At 44.9% G+C, this 24,837-nt stretch overlaps 1 protein-coding gene across 5 annotated transcripts in view; it reads right to left on the bottom strand.

Moving 5' to 3' along the window:
• Positions 1-2,696: 2,696 nt before the first annotated feature.
• LOC122544492 (Fc receptor-like protein 5) overlaps positions 2,697-24,837 on the bottom strand; it is a 38,159-nt gene continuing 16,018 nt past the window's right edge. For 2 of the 5 annotated variants that reach the window (XM_087984634.1, XM_087984631.1), the window contains exons 3-13: positions 24,052-24,081; positions 19,554-19,811; positions 16,507-16,788; positions 15,480-15,752; positions 12,649-12,933; positions 10,565-10,864; positions 9,623-9,721; positions 8,596-8,626; positions 7,980-8,059; positions 7,114-7,148; positions 2,697-5,106 (exon numbers count right to left, since the gene is read on the bottom strand). In XM_087984634.1, the coding sequence (XP_087840760.1) occupies positions 4,987-5,106; positions 7,114-7,148; positions 7,980-8,059; positions 8,596-8,626; positions 9,623-9,721; positions 10,565-10,864; positions 12,649-12,933; positions 15,480-15,752; positions 16,507-16,788; positions 19,554-19,811; positions 24,052-24,081 (1,793 nt within the window). In that variant the 3' untranslated portion in view covers positions 2,697-4,986. The remainder of the gene's footprint in view (positions 5,107-7,113; positions 7,149-7,979; positions 8,060-8,595; positions 8,627-9,622; positions 9,722-10,564; positions 10,865-12,648; positions 12,934-15,479; positions 15,753-16,506; positions 16,789-19,553; positions 19,812-24,051; positions 24,082-24,837) is intronic. The other 3 variants (XM_087984632.1, XM_087984633.1, XM_087984635.1) reach the window with 3 other exon arrangements.

Raw genomic sequence — 24,837 nt, 5'->3', positions numbered from 1 at the left:
ATGAGAGTAAGTGTGTGCGTGTGAGGGTCAGAGGGAGACTGTGGGTGGGAGGAAAGAGTGTGCGAGAGTACGTGTTTGTGTGTGTGTGAGAAAGAGAGAGAACGTGTGTGTGAGTGAGAAAGAATCTATGTGTGTGTGACTGTGTGTGTGTGCATGGGTGAGAGAGATTGTGCGACAGAGAGAGAAACTGTGTGTGAGATGGGAGAGATAGTGGGTGAGAGACAGTATGTGTGAGTGCGAGAGAATGTGGATGAGAAACAGTGTGCGTATGAGAGAGTGAGTGTGAGAGAATGTGTGAGAGAGTGTGTATATGAGAGAGTGTGTGTGAACCAGAGTGCCTGTGCGTGTGTGTGAGAGCATCTGTGTTTGTGTGGATGCGAGAGAATGTATGAGGCAGTGTGTGTGTGACAAATGTGTGTGAGAGAGTGTGTGAGACAGAGTGCGTGTGTGTGAGGGAGTATGTGTGAGACAGAGTGAGAGAGTGTGTTTCAGATAGTGTGTGAGCGAGATTGAGTGCGAGAGAGAGTGTCTGTGTGAAAGAGTGAGTGCGTGAGACACAGTGTGAGAGTGTGTGTGAGACAGAAAGGGACAGAGATTTGATGAGAGTAAGCGTGTGTGCGTGTGTACGCGTGAGGGTGAGAGGAAAGGTGTGGGAGAGAGGAAAAAGTGTGTGAGTGAGAGAGACAGAGTTTGTGTGTGAGAGAGACAGCGTGTGTGAGACGGTAGCGTTTGTGTGAGTGTGTAGTGTGCGTGAAGTGTCATACATTTCTACAGTATGGAAACAGTCCATCTGGGCCAACATATCAGTGGCGCCCAGTTTTCACAATTAAAACTAGTCCCATGTGTTTGTGTTTGATCCGTATCCTTCCATACCAATCCTATCCATGTACCTGCTTAGATGTTTCTGAAATTACAAAACTGTACTCGCTTCCTTCACTACCTCCAGACACTCAACACCCTTTGTGTGAAAAATTGCACCACAGGACTCTTTTGTATCTCTCCCCTCCCACCTTGCCGAAACCCTCATAAATTTGAATCAGGTTTTGTAGATGTGCACTCGTGATTGCAAGGCTATGTGTCAAGTGCTGGGGAAATGGGATTAGATAATAGTGAGGTGGTTACTTGTGACCAGCACAGACACGATGTACTGATGGACTTTTTTTCTGTGCTGTCGATTTCTACAACTTCCTGCCATTGACTCTTAACTGTCCTCTGGGGCAATTCGGAATGGGGGGAAATAAACGCTAATCCAGTCAGTATTGCCCACATCACATGAGCGAATGTTAAAAAAAAGTGATCTTTTTTAACATGAATTGAATTGAGTTGATGACCACATTCTCGTGGTTACTAAGGATTTGGCCTTTGGAGTAATAGAGAAGGGAAAGCATAGAAGGAGGCCCTTCAGCTCAATGTCTCTGTCCCTGACAGTTTTGAGTGACCTTTCAATCTTGACTGATCGATCTCTGCTTTGATTCATCTGAGTGAGCTCCTCCCCTGACAGTAACCGACGTGCTGGAAAATATGTGACCGACGTCCGGGCTAAGCTGAAGGCATCGTGTGATGTGAGGCAGCTCGGTGTGGAAATGGCGGTGGGTAATGTCACCAATCTGCTTCCCAGTCACGGGTTAACCTGGTGGGTGTGTGCACGCCACCCAACGGAATTCCCATATTCTCTCCTTCACAGCCACAACGCCAAGGTGATGTGGAACAGGAATATTATTTCTGTGTAAAGTTACCTCACCTGGCCGCAACAACTTATAGACACATCACAAATAGGAGCAGGAATAGCCCCTTTCATCCTGATCTCCTCCCATCCCACATTCAACAGATTCAATCCGGGTCCCTGACGCTGTACGGCAGCAGTGCGAACCATTGAGCTACTGTGCTGAACACAAATAGAGGATAGAGTGGGGTTTAGGGGAAACGGGAGTGGGTAGAGCGGGGCTCAACAGAAATGGGAAGGTGATAGAGGTGAGAGGAAAGGAAATGGGAGAGGGCAATTAAGTGGGGGGGGGGCAAGGTTCAGAGGATGGTTAGTGAGGAGAAATGGGGGAGAAAAATAGAGTTGCGGGAGATTGAGGGGACATGGGGTGGAGAGCGATGGAGTGAGGGGGGGGATAAATTGTCCCCCTTCCCTGTTTCCTGTGCACCACGCTGTAGCCCCCTCCCCTGTTTGCACTGTCACCGCCATATCCTCCTCCCCTGTTACCCTGGTCCCCACTTTACTTCCCTCCACTGCTCCGCCTGTCTCTCTACTCTATCTCCCACCCCCGTGTCCCCTGATCAGTCACTCTATACTCCTCCCACTTTCCCCTGCTCCCCACTCTATTCTGCTCCACTGTTTCCCCTGCCCCCTCACTCTATCCAACTTCAATGTTTCCCCTGCCTCCCAGTCTATTCCCTCCCCTGTTCTACTACCCCACTCTATCCCCCTCTTGTTTCCCCTACCACTCCCACTCTATCCTCCTCCCCATTCCCCAGCCCCCACTCTATTCCCTTCCCCGTTTCCTCTGCCCGTCCAATTCTATGCCAGTTTCGTCTTTTCCATGCCCTCCTAACCCCCTCCACTCATTTCCTGTCTCCCCAAACTCTTTACATTCTATCCCCCTTAAGCCCACACAGTTTTGCGTAAAGGTCACTTGACCTGAAACATTAACTCTGGTTTCTCTCCACAGATGCGACCAGACCTGCTGAGCTTTCAAGCAATTGCAGTTTTTTTTATTTTATGATTTACCTCATTCTCAATTCTTTTGGTTTTCATTCTCTGATAATTATCTCGCACCTCATCGACAGGATTCCACCAGCTTACCTCTATTTAATAAAGAAAATCTCCCAATATGTGATGTACAGGAATTTTGCTCATTACTGAATACAGAATTATTGTGTACAAAAGCAAAGAACACAAAGGCAGATGCAGTTTAAAGTGGATCGACGTGACCTTGGCCAATTGCGGAGCAAGAACAGGAAGGTGGATTATTATTCGAATGGCGATGGATTGGGAAAAGAGAATTGAGGACTGGAGTTGGGATGTCATGTTACGGCTATTCAAGACATTGGCCAGTCCACGTTTCGAGTATTGCATACAATTCCTCTCGCCCTGCTGTTATTAAATTGGAAAGGGTGCAGGAAAGTTTTACAAAGGTGTTAGCAAGGTTCGTGGGTTTTAATGATAAGGGGAAGCTGGAGAACCTGGGACGATTTTTTTCCCTGGAGGGTCAGCGTCTGAGGAGTGGACCCTATAGAGGTTCATACAATCATAAGGGGCATACATAAAGTGAATAGTCAAGGTCTTTATCCCAGGGTAGGAAAGTGGAAATGAGGGCATGGATTTTAGATGACAGTAGAGAGATTTAAAAGAGACCTGAGGGGCAAATTTTCATGCAGTAGGTTTTGCACATATGGACCCAGCAGCTACAGGACAGGTACATGGATAGCAAAGGTTTCGAGAGATATTGGTCAAGTGCACGAAAATGGGGCTGGTTCAGTTTAGGAAGCCTGGTCAGCATGGATGAGTTAAGCTGAAGTGCCTGTTTCCCTGCTATATCACTCTATGACTCCATGATTAGGAGCATGCATCTGTCATTGCCAGCAATGCCCTACATCCTTTACCTGAATGAAGGACTGCAGTGATTAAAAACCGGTAACTCAGTCACTGTCTTTACTCCCTCTAATGCTTAACAATTCATCGACACAGTCCTACTGTTCCATTGAAAGACAAATGGCATCTTTTGACCAGAACCTTCCGCCCTCACACTGTTGTTGTCCCTGATGGTGTTTATCGGTTTGTAATCAGACCTGCACTGCTCCTTTCTTGATGGACAGCAGTTATCAGATCAGTACGAGGGCGGTGTTAAAATATTACATCATCAACAAAGCCTGTATTTACATCAGTCAGAGCTCTTATGTGGTACCGTGGCAGTGTCCCTACCTCCGGACTGAGAGGCCAACATTTCTTTTATTCCTGGGAGGAGGGCATTACTGGAAAGGTCAGCATTTACTTCCTATCCCTAATTGCCCAGAAAGCAGTTACAAATCAATCACATTGCCCAGAGTCACATGTAGGCCTGACCAGGTAAGGAGGGCAGTTTCTTTCCCTAAAGGACATTAGTGAACCAGATGGGTTTTACCGACAATTGATTCGCAGTCTCAGTCAGTCTTTAAAGTCCAAAATTTTGTTGAATTTAAAATCCACCATCTTTCGTGGTGGAATTCAAACCCGGGTCCCCAGAATATTACTGGGGTCTCTGGATGAACAGTCCACCGGTAACACCACCCAGGCCAACACTTCCCCATTCAAAGTTCAAGTCTGCTGCTCTGGATGTGTCTGATACCCCCGCCCCCTTCATCGTGGCGTTTCCCAAACATCTGCAGCGAGAGACATCCCGCTGTTGAGAGTTCTCTTCTCCATGGAGACTCCCTATCCGCCATTCTTCCTCCATCCGGATCTTCAGTAGTTTGCAGCTCAGTGTCCATTCTTTCTGTGGGGCCAGAAGTTGCGATTTCAAGCCGCAAGCTCCAGGACACTTTCACCCTGAAAAGTAACCACTAAAATTACCTGATTTCTGTCTTAGTATCTCTCACCTGTCAGAACCGTCTGATGATTTCTGTTCTAAATTATTCAGAATGGGACATACATGTGATTGTCCATTTCTCCCTTTAAACGTGGACCAAATGAAAAGCTTAATTCCCAGATATGTACATGAGAGCGAAGGAGAGGCAGGTATTAAATATCCAAAGAAAACCAACAGCCAAAATAATTTGGTAAATTCAAATCCCAGCGAGGTCCAGAACAGATTGGTGGTCACACTGACGTGAAAGTAGCTTCCCCGGAAGAAAACGAGTTGAGTCAAAATGCCTTGTGATACACGGTTTCCAACATAAAGTTAAGAAGTTAGTTATCTGTACACAGGAGGTACATTGTATCACTTCACCAGACGGTGTATCTGATCGACCGAAAACCCCCCAACAAACCTGTCTTCTTGCTTCTTACTTCCGCGGAATATTCATGTAAACATTTCTGTCCCCTCCGTCTTCATCCTGCGAGGGCTCACTGAGGTTCAGTGTGGCGTATGTGATACCATAATCATCGGGGTCAGTCTTCGAATCCTGCCATGGAATGATATTGGAATGAAATTGGAATCGAGTGGGAGCAAGAAGCTGAAGGGGAAGGAGAGATCAGTTGGAGTACAAGTAGCAGTGAGTCTCAGAGGAAAATGGGAATCACCATCAAGCAGTTCAAGGCCTGCAAGCTAGAAATCTGGCGGCAAAGTGATACTGTCCCTACCTCTGAGCCAGAAGGGCAGGGTTCAAGTCCCGCCTGCTCCTGTGGTGTGCCATATGGATATATAAGCAGGAAGGTGATGTTGGAGTGTGACAGGACTTTGGTGAGCCCATTGTGTGCTATTCCAACCTCTGCACTCTCAGAAGTGATACACTGGGGTGGTGCAGAGGAGATTCACCAGGATGTTGTCTGGGATGGAGCATTTCAGTGATGAAGTGAGGCTGGATAAGCACGGCTTGCTTTCTTTGGAACAGAATAGACGGAGGCAGTTTTGATTTTGTTTCCATTTACTTATGGGACGGCAGCATCGTGGTTGGGCCCAGTGTTTGTTGCCCTGTCTCCAGTTGCTCTCCTGAGCCACTGTACGCCCAACTTCTGAAGGTTAACTCACAATTCACTTAGGAAGGGAATTCCAGCATTTTCACGCAGTGACACTGAAAGAACGGCTGATGTATTTCCAAAGGATGTTGAGTGGCTCAGAGTGGAGCTCACAAGGGTTGGTCTTCTCGTCTGCTGTCCTTGTCCTTCTAGGTGGAATTGTCTGTGGATTTGGAAGGTGATGTCTGAGGATGTTTGCTGACTTTCTACAGTGCATCTTGTGGATGGTACACACTGCTGCTGCCAATTGGGTGCAAATGACAACGGACTGGCAAGTATTTAACGTCAATGTCACTGATGTTGTAATAAAGTACGAAAGGGAACTGGAACATCAACACTAATATTGCCCCAATTTTGAAACTCACTTGTCTCTGGACATTGGAAGTAGAATGCGAAACAGTGAGTAATCTATTCCATTGAGAAAGTGTTGCCGGTTATTATCCATTGTGTTTAAAGGCAGACACAAAGCTGGGAGGGATGGGGAGCTGAGAAGGAGGATGCAGAGATGCATCAGTGTGATTTGGACATGTTGAATGAGTGGACCAATGCACGACAGATTCAGGTTATTGTGGATCAGCGTGAGATTCCCCAACTAAGAGCAAAAACAGGATGGTGAAATATAATCCGAATAGTGATGGCTTGGGAAAGGGTGAGGTGAGGTGCCCCTCATACACCAGTCACTGCAAGTGAACATTGCAGAAGCAACAGGCGGTAAATGAGGTAAATGGAATGTTGGCCTTCATAGTGAGAGGATTCGAGACCAGGAGCAGGGATGTCTTGCTGCACTTGCACAGGGTGAGACCACATTCTGGAGTACTGTGTGCGCAGTTTGGGGTCTCCTTATCTGAGGAAGAATGTTCTGACTATGGAGGGACTGCAGGGAAGATTTCCCCATGTGATTCCTAGGATGGTAGAACAGACGGATGGGGAGAGACTGTATTAATTATGATAATATTCACAGCAGTTTCGAAGAATGACGGGGAATCTAATAGAATTGTAAGAGGACTAAACAGGGTAAACACAGGAAGGAGGTTCCTGATGAACAGGAGGGTGTACAGAACCAGGACGTCACAGTCTGAAGGAGATGGAGTAGGACTGAGATGGGGCATAATGCTTTCACGAAGAGAGAGTGGGAGCCTGTGGAATCCTCTGCCACAGAAAGCAGTCAGGGCCAGAACACGGAATGTTGTTCAGGAAGGAATTGGATAGAGTTCTGAAGGGCTAAAGGGAGAAAATGGGGATCAGGAGACTGAGTTGGATAATGCTATTGAACGGGGAGATTAGGTTGGAAGGGCTGAATGACCTACTCCTGCCCCTACATTTTATGGCGTATTCTTCAATTAGTCAGATAATAATCCACAGTTCATGTTTTACACTGTGGATGCAAGGTATAAATCTACCTGCACGTTCTGTGGCAATAGCCGTGGTTTATTTAGACATAAAATGTTACAAACCTTTTCCAAACCGGAGGAGAAAGCAATTCTTTTGCCTGAAAATAAAACATAAAACAATGAGAAGGAACTCTTTGCAGGCATTAGTGATTCGATCTGGACCCATTGAGGACTGATCAACACTAAAGACGGAGCTGCATCTTGTGAGAGTGTAGCGATGCTTTTGTCATTTAAAAAAAAATCAGTAAAACATTTTCTGAATTGTGCCCCTCTCAATCAATCCAGACATTTCAGAATATCGCATTTGGAAACAGGGAGGGCATAGTGGGATAAAGACCAAATAAAACCATGAGCTGTGTTTATGTTTTGAGTTTGGTTAGGACATTATGATCAGCACAGGCTTGGAGGGCCAAAGGGCCTGTTTCTTTCCTGTTCTTTCCTTTTGTTCATTTCTTTTTCTTGGCCCCCATTGGTCCTTCCATCGAGAAGGAAATGTTTCTTCCTGTTTACCCTTTCTAAGCTCGTCATCATTTTGCACATCCCAAACAAGAAGCATTTGGCAACGTTGGGGGTTAAAGGGATTGAAGGGTATGGCAGAGAAAGCGGGGAACCAGGGACTGAGTTGGATGTTCAGCCGCGTTCCCTTCAAACTGGCAGGGCAGGCTAGAAAGACTAAATGGCCTATTCCTAGTTTCTGTGGGAACCGGAGGTTGAGTTGAATGGTCAGCCATGATTATAATGAAAGGCGGGCAAGCTAGAAGGGCTGAATAGCCTCCTCCTGTTCATTACTTTCTGCACCCCTTCAGCCACCGCAGCTCCATGGAAATCGGCCATCTGATGGCTCGGATGTTTATCCAGAATTTCTAACAGGTTACAGTGCACTGTCACAGTGTGGGGCTCTTTAATCACACCGAGTTAATGGCACTCACCAGCAATGTGTGCTGCTCCAACTACCGCATACTCCAGATTGCTGGCTGCTGGCCCTTCACCAGAAGGCTGCGATCCAGTTCTAGTAGTAAGGGGAAACAAAAGGAAGTCATCATTTCGAACACAATGCTTTCAAAACCATGTTCAACTTCAACAAAACGGCAAAGCTATCAAACAAAATACAAAACCCAGCGAGAGCTGGTATTGCCTGGCCCCATGTCTCTGGCTTCCATCCGAACATGGAGTTTTCTCACCCTCAAGACGCTGCCCAGTTCTCCATCTTGTTTTCACTAATGTCCTTTGGGGAAGGTAATCCCCCGTCCATATCTGGACTGGGCCTACATGCGACTCCATGCCCTGGTTAAATGTAACTGCCCTCTGGGGCATTTATGGATGGACAACAAATACAGTCCTAGCCAGTGATAGCATTATCCCCGTGAAAACTGTCTGGGACCTTCCTGGAGTATGGTTTCCTGGTTTGTCGATAATGTGCATGTCAAAAAGATGCAGTCATATCGAAGCTCCTCTATGGCTTCTTCATTTATGTTGTCTTTCCCTGATTGAGAGGAATCGGGATAAACAATGGCAAATATAAAAACTGTAGTTTCAGTCACTTACTTCCTGGGCTGTGACACAGTTGACGAATTGCCTGCAGGGAAAGAGAGAATATTCTCAGCATCATTTACAGTAGCTCTGCACTGTCACAGACAGGAGCTGCCAAAGTGTTATCTCAGTCAGAAACAGGGAACGTACACATCAAAGATGATAATTGTCAAATCTGTCTTAATGCATTAAACAGCTTAACATTAAACAGCTGCATAGGTTTAGGGTGATGGGTAGGGCTAGGGTGAGGGCTAGGATTCTGACAACGGTTAAGGTTAGTGTAGGGCGTTTGGTTGAGGGTCACGGTTAGAGTTATGTTAAGAGTTAAGTTTAAGGTTAGAGTTATGGTTAGGTTTATGGTTTGGATTAAGAATAGTGTTAGAGTCAGGGTTAGGTTCAGGATTAGGGCGAGGGCTAGAGTTAGAGTTAGGATTAGCGTTAGCTGTTTCATTAGGGCCAAAGTTAGAGTTTGGGTTAATTTTATGATTGAGTCACGTTTACGTTTAAGGTCAGAGTTTGTGTTAGAGACGTGTTTGAGTTTATGGTTAGGTTTAGCTAGGTTGATGTTTAAGCTTCGGGCTATGGGTCAATTTACGTGTAGGGTTAGGTCAGCCTGCCAGTGAACACTGAATTAATTTACGGAAGAGATAGACAATGTTTTAACAAGTATTAGTTTAAAGAGGGTGAGGCAAAAAGTGAAGTTAATACAGGTGTATTTCATTAAAAAACAGAGCAAGATCCTTAGGGGCTGAATGTGCTCCTCCTGTTCCCGACTGTCATGGTCTTACGTCTCTCCTCCTCTCTCAGGTGCTCTGACACAGTGTGGCGGGGGTTGGTGGGTCACAGTTACCCGATCTAGCAGGCTAACTTTGTGAGTACTCTCCCTCCCGACTGTCTGGAACACGGCCTACCCCAGTTCCCGACCCACCACCTCCTTCCCCCGGCTCCCCCCGTCCAGCTGTAAGGTTACATTGTGGCGGGGATGGCAGTATCATAATGTGGGGATGTGGAACAAATCTCATTCCCATGGGATGTTACAGACCTGTGGTCCTCCGGTGGATGTAGCACCCCAACACAATCAGGCCAGCCAACAGCAGAACTAGGAGGAATGACATCACGATTTCCTTGGAATAACTCCGAGCTGGAATCCAACAAGAATATTCAGCTCACGTTAACAAATTCACCAGGAAGTTTTCTCACATCATCTCTGTGTGATGTACACAGTTAACATCAAACTGATCAACACCCACAGATATGTAACTCCATGCCTCCATGGAGGTATCGAGAGTCTCGCAGTGTGGCAGAAATTGCCCCACTGAACAGCCTACACCCATCCCACTTTCCCACACTAACCCCACCCCCACCCCACACACACACACACACACACACAGCCTTCAATATTATGACATTTCAAGTGCCGATCCAAGTAATTTGTAAATGTTGGAAGTTTCTTCCAACTCCCACCAACCTTTCGGTGAAATAATCCTCAAATCCCCCTTTAATCCTCCCATCCTTCACTTTAAAATGACCTCTCCATCCCAGCCCTTGTTACTGACCCTTTGACTATGGAGAACACCTGTTTCCTCTTTGCCTAGTCCCTTACCCTCACAATCTTACACATCTCTATTGGGTTCCCATCTCAGCATTTACTCTTCCATAGAAAATATTACAAGATTATCCAGCCTCCCTCTCTTCATCGCTAAAATCCAAGGAACATACTGGTAAATCTCCTCTGTATGCTGCCCTCTCCATGGGGCTTCCAATTCCAGATTTTCTATCGCATTCAAATTCCACCATCTGGTATGGGCGGGATATCAGGAACACCAGACACCACCAATTTGGATCAATAGCCTATTGGATCAATACCACCCAGTTATCACCTCCCCAGTTGAGATGGTTAAGAGTTTCTGATTGGCACAGACCGGATGGAGTGAATGGTCTTTCTCTGTGGTCTGTCTATGTTCAATCTGAGTGCCACTATTACCTCGCAGTGTGAATTCGATGTAGTCGCTGGTCACATTAAAAATAGTGTTGGTTCCATTGTTGATTGCTGCACAGTGATACCTCCCGACATCATCTCTCTGGAATGAATGAATAACCAGCTCCCCACCATCAGCAGTCACATGGTAGCTTGCACTGCCGTTTCTTAGCAGCATGTTGTCATGGTACCAAAGGATCTGGGGATCTGTGCCTTCCCTCACCCGACACCGGAGAACAAGGCGGTCCCCATACTGTACCTCAGTCACATTAATGAAGTAAATCAGCATAGCATCTGTGACAGGAACTGAGGAGAAAACACATCATGATCAAAAAGCATGGAGTTTACCCATTGATTCAGATCGTCAGTGGGAATCAGTTTGACACAATGATTTTAAAAGAGAGTTAAGGAATTCGATAGATTCAAAAACTAATGTAATGGATGGATGTTATTAAACTGGAGAGAATACTGAAACAAATTACAATGATGTTGCAAGGATTCAACACTCTGAGTTTTAGGGAGAGGCTGGATAAGCTAAGCCTTTCTGTTTTCAAGCATAGGAGACTGAGGGGAGGTCTCAAAGAAGTGTACAGGAAAGCCACACACACAGACCAAGTCCTAAACTATGAAAGTAACCACCCCAACACACACAAACGAAGCTGCATCAGGACACTATTCAAAAGGGCCACAACACACTGCAGTACACCAGGACTGCAAAAAGAGGAAGAAGAACACTTATACAAGGTATTCGCCAAAAACGGATACCCGCGCAACTTCATCAACAGATGCCTAAGAGAAAGACGACGGAACGAGGACATACCACAACCAAAAGGACTAGCCACACTACCATATATCAGGAGCATCTCAGAACTGACTGCCAGACTACTGCGACCCCTAGGACTCATAACGGCACACAAACCAACAGCCACGCTCAGACAACAACTAACCAGAACGAAGGACCCGATACCCAACATGAGCAAAACTAATGTAGTGTACAAAATACCATGCAAGGACTGCACAAAACACTATATAGGACAAACAGGAAGACAGCTAACAATCCGCATACATGAACATAAACTAGCCACGAAACGACACGACCAGCTATCCTTAGTAGCCACACACGCAGACAACAAGCAACATGAATTCGACTGGGACAACACGACTATCATAGGGCAAGCCAGACAGAGAACAGCCAGGGAATTCCTAGAGGCATGGCATTCATCCACAAACTCCATCAACAAACACATCGACCTGGACCCAATATACCAACCACTACAGCGGACAGCTGAAACTGACAACCGGAAGCGGCAGGGACAGACCACTATAAACTCCGGAGGAAACATCAATGAAGCGCTTCGCAGGAGGCTCCCAAGCACTGATGATGTCGCCTAGCCAGGGGACGAAACGTTTGCAACAAAAACTTCCAGCTCGGCGAACAGAACCACAACAACGAGCACCCGAGCTACAAATCTTCTCACAAACTTTGAAGTGTATCAGATTATGAGAGGCAAAATTAGGGTGAATGCACTCAGTCTGTTTCCCAGCGTTGTGGAGTCGAGGACTAGAGGACAATAGTTTAAGGTTCGATGGAAAAGATTAAAAGGGAAACCTGAAGGACAACTCTTTTACACATTGGATGTAACGCATATGGAATGAGCTGCCGTGGAAATGGTTGGAGAGGGGACATCAACATCATTTAAAAGTCGCTTGGCCAAGTGCATGGATAGGAGTGGTTAAGAAGGATATTGGACCAACTACAGGGACATTGGGCTGTGCCGCTTTTGTTTCGAAAACTGTGATGTTGGAAAAGCATTGTTGATGTTTCGAGCATTAGCGCTTCATCACATTCCTGAGGAAAAGCTTATGCCCGAAACGTCGACTTCCCTCTTGCACTAATGCTGCATAACCAGCTGTGCTTTTCCTGCACCATACCTTTTGACTCTGATCTGCAGCTCCCTCTCTCTCTCAGTTGCTTTAGCCTAAGGTGCGATGTTCAACGACGAAGCACCAGCTTTGAGTTGGTCTCAGCAGCAGTATTCCCTGAACTGATGGTTCAGTTACTCTTTGGGAGAGAGTCCTTGTGAACTCACCTATCACTGTGATCTCTATGTCTTCACTGTGCTGAGGGCCTGTCACCTCATTTCTCACTGAGCAATGGTAAAGCCCTTCGTCCCTTCTGTTGATAGGTCCAATGTTGTAAACAAGCTCAGTGCTGTTGGAAAGCTCCCTGTACAGTTCCACATTTGAGCTGTTGTAGAATTGGTAATAAATCGGCAGAGAACCATTGGAGACTGAACAGATTAAGGATCCTGTGTCTCCTTCGATTAGATACTTTCCAGGTTGAATTGTTAGTTCCGGTTTTGACACTGGAATTCCTGGAATCATAGACAAAAGATAGATCATTGTATTTGGCGGAGTTAATTGCAAACTCAACTATGAAGATCATCACAATCATACACATTTATTTTGTTCATTGGTTGGATGTGGGTGTCCCTGTAGTCCAGTATTTATTACTCATCCCTAATAACAGAGGGCAGTTGACAGTTGTCGGGCTGCAATCAACATTTGGAATTGAACTCAGATTCTCCCATCTGCTATGGTGGGATTTGAGCCCAGAATATGAGCCGATTCTCTGAATTCTTAGGACATAGAACAGTACAGCACAGGGACAGGCCCTTCAGACCACTGACTGTGATGTCATTCTATCCGAATTCCATCTGTCTGCATGCTCTCCGTAAGCGTCTACACCCTACATATTCAAGTGCCTGTCTTTATGCTTCGTAAACATTGCTATCGTATTTGTTTCTACCAACTGTTCTGGCAGTGCGTGCCAGGCACCTACCACTCACTGTGTAGAATCATAGAACCATAGAGATGTAGGGCACCTTCAGTCCAACTCGTCCGTGCTGACAAGACATCATAAATTAATCTAGTCCATTTTCCAGCAGTTAACCCTTATATCTCTAAACCCTTCCAATTCATACACCCAACCAGATGCGTTTTAAATGTTGTAATCTTACCAGCCTCCATCACTTCCTTTGGAAGCTCATTCCATTGACGCACCATCCTTTGTTGAAAACCGTTACTCCTTAGGTCCCTTTTAAATTAGTCCACTCTCACCTAAACCAATGCCCTCCAGTTTTGGACCCACCCACCCAAAGACTTTGCCGATTTACCCTATCTATGCGCCTCATTATTTTATAAATCTCTATAAGGTCACCTCTCAGCCTCCAAGGCTCCATGGAAAACAATCCCAGCCTAATCAGCCTTTCCCGAAAGCTCAAATCCTCCAACACTTGGAATATCTTTTTCCTAAACCCTTTCAAGTTTCCGAATATCCTTGCTTTCGAAGGGAAACCAGATTTGCACACATTATTCCAGAAGTTGCCTAACTTATGTGCTGAACAGTCATAACATGACCTCCCAACGCAGGTACTCAATTCTCCAAACAATAACAGAAAGTAATCTAACCACCTTCTTCACTATCTTATCTACCTGCAACTTCACTTTAAAGGAAATGTGAATCAACACTCCAAGGTCACTTTGTTCAGCAACACTCCCCAGGACATTAGGTGCACAGATTCTGCCTTGATTTGCCTTTCTAAAGTGCAGCACCTCACATTAATCTAAGTTACACTTCATCTGCCACTCCTCAGCCCGTTGCCCCATCTAATCAAGATCCTGTTGTACTCTAAGTTAACCTTTCCTCTCATATCTCATTTTAACTCTCCTCCTCTCACCTTACACCTGTGCTCCCCACCCTAGTATTTGACATTTCCAACCTGGAAGCAAGACACTGGCTATCCTTCCTGTCCATGCCTCTCATAATTCTGTATACCCCAATCAGGTCCCCCTCCAGCCTCCAATGCCTTCGTGAAAACAATCCAAGTTTGGCCAACCTCTCCTCATGGCTTACAAACTCCAATGCAGGCAACATCCAGGGAAAACTGTTTTGCATCCTCTCGAATGCCTCCACATCTTTGCTATAGTGTGGGCAACAAAGCTGCACATATCCTCCAAATGTGGTAGAAATGAAGTCTTACACGGCTGCAATATCACTAACCAACGTTTATACATATTTCACCGACTGGTGACAGGAAGCATGCCATATGGCTTCTTTACCATGTTATCCATTTGTGTTGCCACTTTCAGGGAACTATGGACTTGCACCCCAAGATCCCTCTGTATAGCAATGCTCCCAAGGGTCCTGTCATTTATTGTATATTTTACTCTCGCATTTCACCTCCCAAAAATGCATCAGCTCACATTAGCCTTAATTAAAATCCATCTACGATTTCTGTGCCCAACTTTCAGGCTGATCTATATTCTTTGACAATCCTCCTTACTGTCCACAGCACCACCGAATTTCATGATATCTGCAAATTTACTAATTAGACACGGCCAGCACAAGAAGAATGTTATTGATAATTGAGAGACATCGAGAGGTTACAGTCTAAAGGAGATGGAATAGGACTGAGATGGGGACGAATGCCTTCACCAAGATAGTTAGGAGCCTGTGAAATTCTGTGACACAGAAAATAGTCGGAACGGGGACAGTGAATGTTATCCAAGGAGGTTAATAGAATTCTTAGGGCCTAAAGGAAGAGAGCAAGTGGACAGGGGACTGAGTTGGAAGGTCAGCCACAATCCTAGTGAATGGACACAACAAACTGGAAGGATCGGATTGCCTAGTGCCATTTACATGTTCCCATAATTTTCCGGGCAGTGAATTCCATAGCCTCCTCACTCTCTGTGTGAAACATTTCTCCCCATCGCAGTCCTAAACGGTCCACCCAACACCCTGTGCTCTTTGTCTCTAGCTCTCCAATATATGACTGTGAGATGTGGGGAGTGATGATAAATTGTCTCTATTCTGAGTTCTGTAACAGTTAAGAAACGGACAATGATAAATGATACTTACGCCTGATGGATAAATAAAGCTGATTACTGCGTTTCCACACCTTCCCGTCCGTGACTTCACAATGGTAAGTCCCCGAGTCTGCCGGACGAGCTGACTCAGAGATGTAATCACTGTGGTCAGATGGAGACTGGAGAAGGAGCCCATTTCTGTAAAAGCTGAACCGCAAGGAAGCTTGGGAGGGGTTCGCTTCAACCCAGCACACCAGTTTAACCCTTTGGCCATCAAACAGCTGTTCCTCAGGATGCATGATCAATACAGGGACAGCGAACGCCTCTGAAAAGCAGAAGGACATGTTTCTGTTTGAGCCTGTAGAATGTTTGGACTTGAGTAAGCTCTGTGGTCAGCACAAGAGCAAGAAAATCGCGAGGCGGGACCTGTGCGGGGGATTCCTAACAATCCTTCAATGTCAATCAAGAATGTCAGCATCGTGCTAACTCGAGGTCAGATTTGGGGATGATCGTGATCGCATTTGGAATAAATAAATACAACCGCGGCGAGAGTATTTTGCCCGGTTCTGGAATCCACATTCTAGGAGGGACAGGATAGCACTGGGAGAGAGTGCAGAAGGTGATTTACCAGGATGTTGCCTTGGAGCTGTAGAGCTTCAGGATGGAGAGAGACTGGATAGACTGGGATTGTTTTCCTTAGCGCAGAGGAAATTGAGTCCGGGTGGAGGTCGTGATGGAGATGTATAAAATGATGAGGGGTGTAGATAGGGTATATCGGAGGAAACTTTTCCCAATTGGTGGAGGGAGGGGACATCGATTGAAGGTCAGGGACAGATGGTTTAGAAGGGATGAGAGGGAGACGCATGTTCACTCAGAGTATCTGGAACTTACTGCCTGTTAGGGTAGGAGAGGCAGAAACCCCCAACACATTGAAGAGTGTTTGGATGTGCACTCATGAGGCCAAGGCTCTGGTGCCACGTGCTGGGAAAATAGGGATTAGATAATAGTGAGGTGGCTGTTTCTGACTCGATGGGTCGAAGGGCCTTTAATTTGCGCTGGGGATAATGACACATAGTTACGTTTAATGGAAATGTAAATGCTGTCACTCCTCTTCCTCAGACTGTGAACCGTCTCGATTGCTTCACAGGCAAAGTTCCCAGAAACGTTTACAGTCGCTGCGTTGATAGTGTACATGAAGTCATGACCAGGCACGGCCTCTAGGCCGGCGCTGTCTCTGTAAAATGAGTAGTGAAAGTGGACGGAGGTCCTTGCCTCCCGGACAGTGCACGTCAGCGTGACCGGGAGGCCCTCGAATACTTCAGGCGCCGGTTCCACCCTCAGCAAGGGCTTGGCAAAGCGTTCTGGAATGTAACACACAATTGGGACTCGTTAATCTACTGTTCTGATCACAAAGCGAAAGGATAAGATGTTGGAACAAAAGAAGAGCATTCAACTCATTGAGTCTGCTCCATCATTCAATGAGATCATGCCTGATGCGATCATCCTCAAGTCCACTTTCCTGCTTTTTGTTCCACGTCATCGCCCTGATTTAAAATCTCTGCCTCTCAGTCTTGAATATACTCAACAACCCATCCAGGAAAGCCCTCTGCTCAAAAGAATTCCACAGATTTACTCCCTTCAGAGAGAAGAAGTTCCATCTCATCTCCGACTTCAATGGGAGGTCACCAACCCCGCCTCCTATTAATCTGAGACAATGCCCCTCAGTTCCCAGACTCTCCCACTCAGCGGGAAACCATGTCTCTCTGTCAACTCCTGTCAACTCACTCTAAGAATCTTCAATAAATCTCTCATTCTTCCAGACTCCACTGAGGACAGGCCCAAACCACTCCGCCTTTCCATTAACAAATAGTCCCTCCATAAGAGGGATTAGCTGTATGAACTTCCTCTGTACAGTCTCCAATGCCCAGTCTACATTCCTTCAGATGCAGGGCTCCAGAATATTCACAGTATTCCCCTCTTGTCTGATTTGCGTATTGTAAAGTCTTAGCAAACATCCCCCCTCCCACCACCCCGGTTCATGTTCCATGAGCTCCTCTGTTCTTCCTGCCAAATCGCAAAATCACACATTTCCCCCCATTATCATGCATCTGCCAGGTTTATGCTCATTTCCTTATAACTCATCTGTATCCCATTGCAGCCACTTTGTGTCATACTCATCAATTGCCTTCTGAACTATTTCCATGTCTTCCACAAACATGGTGGAAGTCCAATCCATTGACTGGTTCAGACCCAGGAAGAGTGGGTTGCCTTTTGAAAAAAAAAGGATGGAATGGCTGTAGACCGTGAGGAACATAAACTTAGACAATAACGTAATCTTGATCAATTGGCCCAACAGCCATATGGAGTGTAATTTGGTTAACTGCCAGGTTAAAATGCCTGTTCATGAAACAAACAAGAGCAGGACATATACAGTGAATGGTAGGACCCTGGGTATTCTTGTTGAGCAGAGAGACTGAGTGTTGGCGGTGCATAATTCCTTGATAGACAGTGGCAAAGACCGCTTTAGGCAAGCTTGCCTGCATTGCTCAGGCCATTGAGTACATGAGTTGGGACATCATGTTCCGAATGTACAGGATGTATTTGAGGTCACCTTTGAAGTTGTGTGTGCAATTCTGGTCGCCTTATTATTAGGAAGATGTTATTAAACTGGAAAGGTATCAGAAACAAAATATACAAGAATGAAACTGAGACCCAAAGGTGAGGCTGGGACTTCTTTCACTGAAGTGTCAGAGATTCGGGATGACCTTATCCAAGTTTATAAAATCATGAAATGCATAGATATGATGAATAGCCATTGTCTTTTCCATAGCATCGGTGAGTCTGAAACATGGAGGGGTTAGGATTTAATGTGCGAGGGGAATGATTTAAAAGGGAAATGAACGGCAATGTTTTGATACAGAGGGTGCGGTGTGTATGGAAAGAGCTGCCACAGAAAGTGGTAGACTAGGATACAATTACAATATTTAACAAAATGAATTGGACAGGCATATAGCTGGAAAATCTTTAGAGGAATTTGGTCCAATGCAATTGGGACTCATTCAGCTTAGGAAACCTGGTTGGCAGGGATGAGTTCGGCAGAAAGGCCTGTTTCCGTGTTGCATGATTTCATGACTCTATTTGGCAACGATATACTCAGACCATTGACATGAATTATGTCAACATATTAAAACTTTCTCAGATTATACCAGAGATACAAGGTTGCCTTATGAGGAGAGATTGAGCAAGTTCAGAGCTCAGAGTATGATATTTGCTTGGGGTCTAGCTCAGTCGGCTGAAGTGCTGATCTGAGTTGCAGATGGTGTCCATGGTGTGGGTTCAATTCCAACACCAGCTGAGGTGACCACGGAGGATTCTACATCTCCATCTCTTCCCTCAACTGCGGCGTTGTACCCCTCAGATTTGACCACCACCCAGCCCCCTCTCTCACTGATGAAAGAGTGGGACTGTGGTGACTTTACTCATACGATGTTAAAGGGAGGATTAACAAAAGAGATGGGCACAGCATGTTTTGTCGTATGGGACAATCTGGAACAAGACGTCGCTGCTTCAGGAGAAGGGTCTGGGGATATATTCAAAGCAGAGATGAGGTGGAATGGCTTCTCTCAAAGGCGGGTGGGCGTGGTGGGTAATGTTGCATGAAGAACCAATGAGCTTGGGTTATTTTCTCTGGAACAGACAAAGCTGAGGGGGGACCTGACAGGGTTGTGCAGGATTATGGACAAGGTGGGTACGAAGCAGCTGTTCCCATTAGTTGAAGCGTCAGCAACAAGAAAGGCATCAGTTTCAAGTGAAAGGCAGGAGGTTTAAGAGGGATTTGAGGAATGTTTCACCCAGAGGGTAGTGAGGATCTGGAATGCACTGCCTCGAAAGGCAATTGAGACAGGAAAACATGCAACCTTTAAAAAGTAAATCGACCAGCACTTGAACGGTCATAATTTTCAAGACATTGCGGGAAAGTAGGTTTGGTGTACCATTGGCAGCACAGACATGATGGACCAAAGGGCCGCTTCTATACTGGCTAATTCAGAATGTCTCCTGTCTTTAAATTAGCAATTGAGAGAAATATGCACATTGTCTACCACAGATTGTAACATCAAGGACGTACCTCGTACCTGAACTTCAACATTTTGTGATTTCGACCCACCAATTTTACAACTGTACCATCCACTGTCATTGGTTCTGTTTACTTTAATGATATACGATGATTCACGTCCTTGGAACCACACTGCATGGATCTTCTTGCCATTTTTATAAAAGACAGAATCCTTGCTCCTCCAAATATAGTATTTGTACCGACAATTCAATTTTAGTCTCTCTCCTTCCAAAAGTGAAACTGGGTCAACATGGAGCTCCACATTTCTATCTAAATCAAAAGTAAAGGTGCATCATTAAAGCTCATCATGAGCATTTCTTACATTCGAAAGTGCTCCTCAAACATTCACGATCACTAATAATTTGTTGCCTGAGTATATTTTCAAGTATCAGCAAGCCAATCCCCAATATTTTATACAATTCACTCAGGACAACTACTATCAGTTTGTTTTCAATTTCCCTGGAGTGTTAAATACAGTTTTGATCCCTGACTAGAGGAGAGATCATAAGACCACGATAAACAGAAACAGGAGTATGCCGTTTGACTATAAATTCCCCTCCATCTTCAATATGATTAGACATGAAGATCATAAGACGTATGAACAAAATTCACCCATTGAATCAGCTCCTCTACTCAATGCGATAACGGCTGATCTGATCATTGTCAACTCCAGTTTCCTGCCTTTTTGTCTCATAAAACTCGATTCCCCTCCCTGATTAAAAATCTCTCTATTTTCGCTTCAAATATACTAAATGACCCAGCCTTGACAGCCCTCGGAAATAAAGAATGCTAAAGACTCACTCCCCCTGGAGAGAGGAAATCCCTCCTCACCTCTATATTCAATGGGCGATTCCAAACACCTCCTCCCCCCCCCCCCCCCCCGCCCATCCCCAGGCTTTATTCCGAGATGATGGCCCTCTGGTCCATGACTCACCCACACAAGAGTAAACAACCTCTCACCAAATCTCCACTGTCAAGTAGTTCTAATAATCTTCAAAAAGATGGCCTCTCATTCTACTAAACCCCAATGAGTACAAACCCAACCTATTCAACCTCGCCTCGTCAGAAATTACTAACTCCAAGATGAGGTTCCAAACCTTACATAAATGACTGACTGAATAAAATTAATGATCAGCATTAAATCATGTTGACACATGCGTATTTTGTTGACAATTAGTTTGGAGGTCAAGAAAACGGTACAGTTTTGGTCGCCACACTATCAGAATGATGTGAAGGATTTGGAGAGGGTATTGAACTGGGTTACCAAGATAGTGCCTTGTTCGGACGGTATTAACTAACAGGAGACATTGTGCAAATTCAGTTTGTTTTTGCTTGAATGTCAGGAAAAAAAATGATCTGATTGAAGTGTATAAAATTATGAGCTGTGTGGATAGAAAGGATAGTCAGAGACATTTTCTTCCCGAGTATGAATGTCAATTTAAAAAGATATTTTGGGTGGTATGGCGGCTCAGTGGTTAGCACTGCTGCCTCGCAGAGCTAGTCGGGTGACTGTTATGTAGAATTTGCGCACTCTCCCCGTGTCTGTGTGGGTTTCCTCTGGGTGCTCCGATTTCCTCCAGTGCAGCTCATGTGAATTGGCCATGCTAAATTGCCCATAGTGTTCAGGGATGTTTAAGTTGGGTGCATTAGTCTGGATAAATATAGGGGAATGAGTCTGAGTGGGCTACTCTTCGGAGGATTGGTGTGGACTTGTTGGGCTGAAGGGCCTGCTTCCACACTCTAAGGATTCTAATTGTAATTCTAATTCAGGGACAGAAGTTTAAGAAAAAAAGAGATTTTAAGAAGATACAAGGAGCAAGGCATTTTTTTTCCAGAGAAGGTGGTAAGTATCTGGAATTCACTGCCAGATGTGGTGTGGTGGAAGCAAATACAATAACAATTTTTAAGAGGCATTTGACAGGTAAATGACCAGGCAAGAAGTAGAGCGACATCGACAGCCTAGAGGCAAAACGGTTTCAGTTTAGATAGGCATCATGTTTTAGCAGAACCTTGCTGGGCTGAAAGGTCTGTCCCTGTACACTACTATTCTTTGAACACTGTGCATTGCACTTCCATGCAAAGTTTTGATATAAAAGAAAGTTAAACGTCACTCATCCGTGACGACAACTTCAGCAGTTTCACTCTTTTGTCATGAGTTGTATATCACGCAATGATAAGATCCACCAGTTTATTGTTCGTGAGTACTTCATAAATATTTCCCTATCTATAAGTGAAAAACTGTTCATTTTTGTACCAATAAACATCTTGTCTTTTTTCTCTGTCCTACATTGCAATTTTAAAATGTCTCCTTTTACAAATCCACTTGTGGGTTTATACGTTAAGTAAGGGCCTTCTAAAAGCTGAAGAGGGAGCGAGAAGCAGAAACTAACTTACCTCCTGACTTCACCAAGGCCTGCCCACTATCGATTAGGCCCAAGTCAGGAGTGTGATTGAATGGTCTTCACTTGGCCAAATGAGTGCAGCTCCAAAAACAGCACAAAACCATCCAGCCACAATGTAGCCCCAACTTGATTGGCACCACATCCCCAAACATTCACTTCCTCAAATATCGATGTTCAGTAGCAGTAGTGTGTACCATCTACAAGATGCACAGCAGAAATTCACCAGAGATCCTCAGCTAGCACCTTCAAAACTCACTACTACTTCCATCTAGGAGGATAAGCGCAGCAAATACATGGGAACACCGCCACCTTCACGATCTCCTCAGCATCCCAACTTGGATCTCAACTTCAGTGTCGCTGGTTCAGAATCCTGGAATCCTCTCCCCAAGGGCATTGTGAGTATTCCTACAGCACTTGGACGTAATAGTTCAAGAAGGCAGCTCACTTCCCACCCTCTGAGAGAGAGCAACTAGGGATTGGGTCAACAAATGCTAGGCCCAACCAGTGATGCCCATGTTCCACGAGTGAATTACATTTCATGTTACATGCACCTGCCCATTATAGTCTGTCCGTATTTCCCTCTGTCGTCCTCCCTCACTCTCCTCCTTTTTTGCTACGCTTCCGCACGTCTGATCACCTATTATGGAACTGGGGATTGGAACTGAAGTTAATGTCCATTTATATTTATCATAACGGTTATCACAACTAGTTATGATCTGTACAAGGCACCATTTAATGGTTTTGCCCTGTCAAAAAGAGACAGAATTGTCAATTTTCCCCACTGTTGTTCAAAAATATATTGTGTCAATGCTTAATGCCATTAACTGCCAGTGACACTACCTTGAATTTTACCGGCAGATTTGTAATGTGCATTTAATCTTTAGCTTCCCAAACCTTTTTAAGTAAATGAACGCGGCAATTCCATTAAAACTTCCACTTTACTGCCTGATCAATCTTATCCATCAGTTCGTCCATCATTCACACTGCCTTCCTATTCATATTTAAGACCAGAAGAGCACGAGAATAGGAGTAGGCCATTCGCCCCCTTGATCCTGCTCTGCAATCCAATTGGATCGTGGCATTGCTCACATCCGCTTTCCTGCCCGATCCCCATAAACATTGATTCACTGATCAAGAATCTATATCAGCTTTAAATATACACGAGGACTCAACAACCCAACGCAGCTGTCTGTGTCAAGAATTTCCAAAGACTTCCATACTTGTGAGAAGTAAAAAGTCCCTCCTTATCTCAGTCTTCAAATACTGCCCATTTATTCTGAGACTTTGCCATTTGGTCCTAGATTCTCACAGGAGGGGGTAACAGCCTCTCAGCTTAGTCCCTGTCAAGCCCCTATATATTTCAATGTGATCACCTCTCATTCTTTAAACTCTACTCAGTGAGTAGAGCCCAAACCTGTTTATCTTTTGCTCAATAAGACAATCCATCCTTCCCAGAGACCATCCTCGCAAACCCTCTCCGAACTGCCTCCAACAAATTGGTACTCTTCCTTAAATAGCGGGAGTAATGTTTCTCAATATGCTCCAGATGGGGCCTCTCCAGCATCGTGCCCATTTGCAGAAAGACTTCCGCACTTTTTGGCAATAATGGCCAAGGTTCCATCTGCTCTTCCTGATGACCTGCTGCCCCCACATATGTGTTAGTTTACTGTGTTTCATACAGAACTACACCACCCCCAAATCCCTTCATGCTGAGCTCTCTGCAATTTTTCTCCATGTGAGTCATACTCCGTTATGTTCTCCCTTCCAAAATGAACGTAAACTTGTGTTTTCCCAAACAACTTGTTTTAAATCTCGTGCTCATTTGAAGAATTGCGGTGGAGTTAAACTTCGATGCAGATTTACGGAAAGGACGCTGTCCAATGTGACTAATTCATTGGCCCTCATCAGAACTGTGGGGGTACCCACACATGATAAGAGTTGAAAATTATTCCAGTGCCTCTCCTTTCAGAAGCTATCCCTAACGCTTGACAGAACGACTGGGATAAAATTCTATTTGATGCATGTTTGGAAAAGGTCACTGAAAGGATGTGCACAGCAAGACTTCAGATTTCCAAATGATTATCTAAAAAAATTTGCAGTTCCCTTACCTTGGGTGAGCCAACAGAGCGCAAGATTCACTGGAATAAAGAAGGGAATTGAAATAAAAATGGCATTATTTCTGTAAGTGTCCTGGAAACGGCAAAGACAATGACAAAGCAATTTAAGTGGAGAAGCAGCAGTGAAATAACACTTGTCCTGCCTGCAACTCAACAGGAACTGTTAACTGTTCAGTCCCATTGAAATGGATACAGAAATATAAATTGGTATGAACTGTATGAGAACCCATTGATATTTTCGTCATTTTCTCATGCCAAAGGCAAATTTTGCTTTGTATCTTTCTTTCTTTTATTTATGCCCTCGTTTTCCCTTCCTGTTTTCTCTCTGCTTTGGCGCCCATTTCCATTGTTATTCTTCAACAAGTAAAGGTCTCTGGAAAGCTAGATTTCTTGTAAAATAAAGTACGTTTGGGAAGATGATTGCAAAAGGAATACGATCAGATGATGTTGTATTTTTTGCCTCAGCGAGATTCTTAGAAACCCCCAAAGTCAGTCAAGTCTCACCAACGACCACACTATAGCTTCTAGCTCAGTGATGAGAGACTACTTTACAATGAAATACTTTAAAATGAACAGTTTTGAGATGCTTACTCATCTCCCTCTGCATCTAAAATTACTTTACAAGAGAGCAAGGACTATCTCCAATCTAAATTCAGAGCCAGAGAGGTCTACAGCACAGAAAAGGCCCATCAGCTGATCGAGTCTGTGCCAGTCTAAAACAAACACCTCACTATTCTCGAATTCTATTTTCCCAGCACTTGGCCCCTCGTCTTACTA

The sequence above is a fragment of the Chiloscyllium plagiosum genome, unplaced genomic scaffold (assembly GCF_037043375.1).
Source record: "Chiloscyllium plagiosum isolate Xiang-an unplaced genomic scaffold, Cpla_swu_hap1 HiC_scaffold_49, whole genome shotgun sequence".
NCBI classification, from domain to species: domain Eukaryota; kingdom Metazoa; phylum Chordata; class Chondrichthyes; order Orectolobiformes; family Hemiscylliidae; genus Chiloscyllium; species Chiloscyllium plagiosum.
The sequence above is the reverse complement of the archived record's forward strand: the minus strand, read 5'-3'. Positions and strand labels throughout refer to the sequence as shown.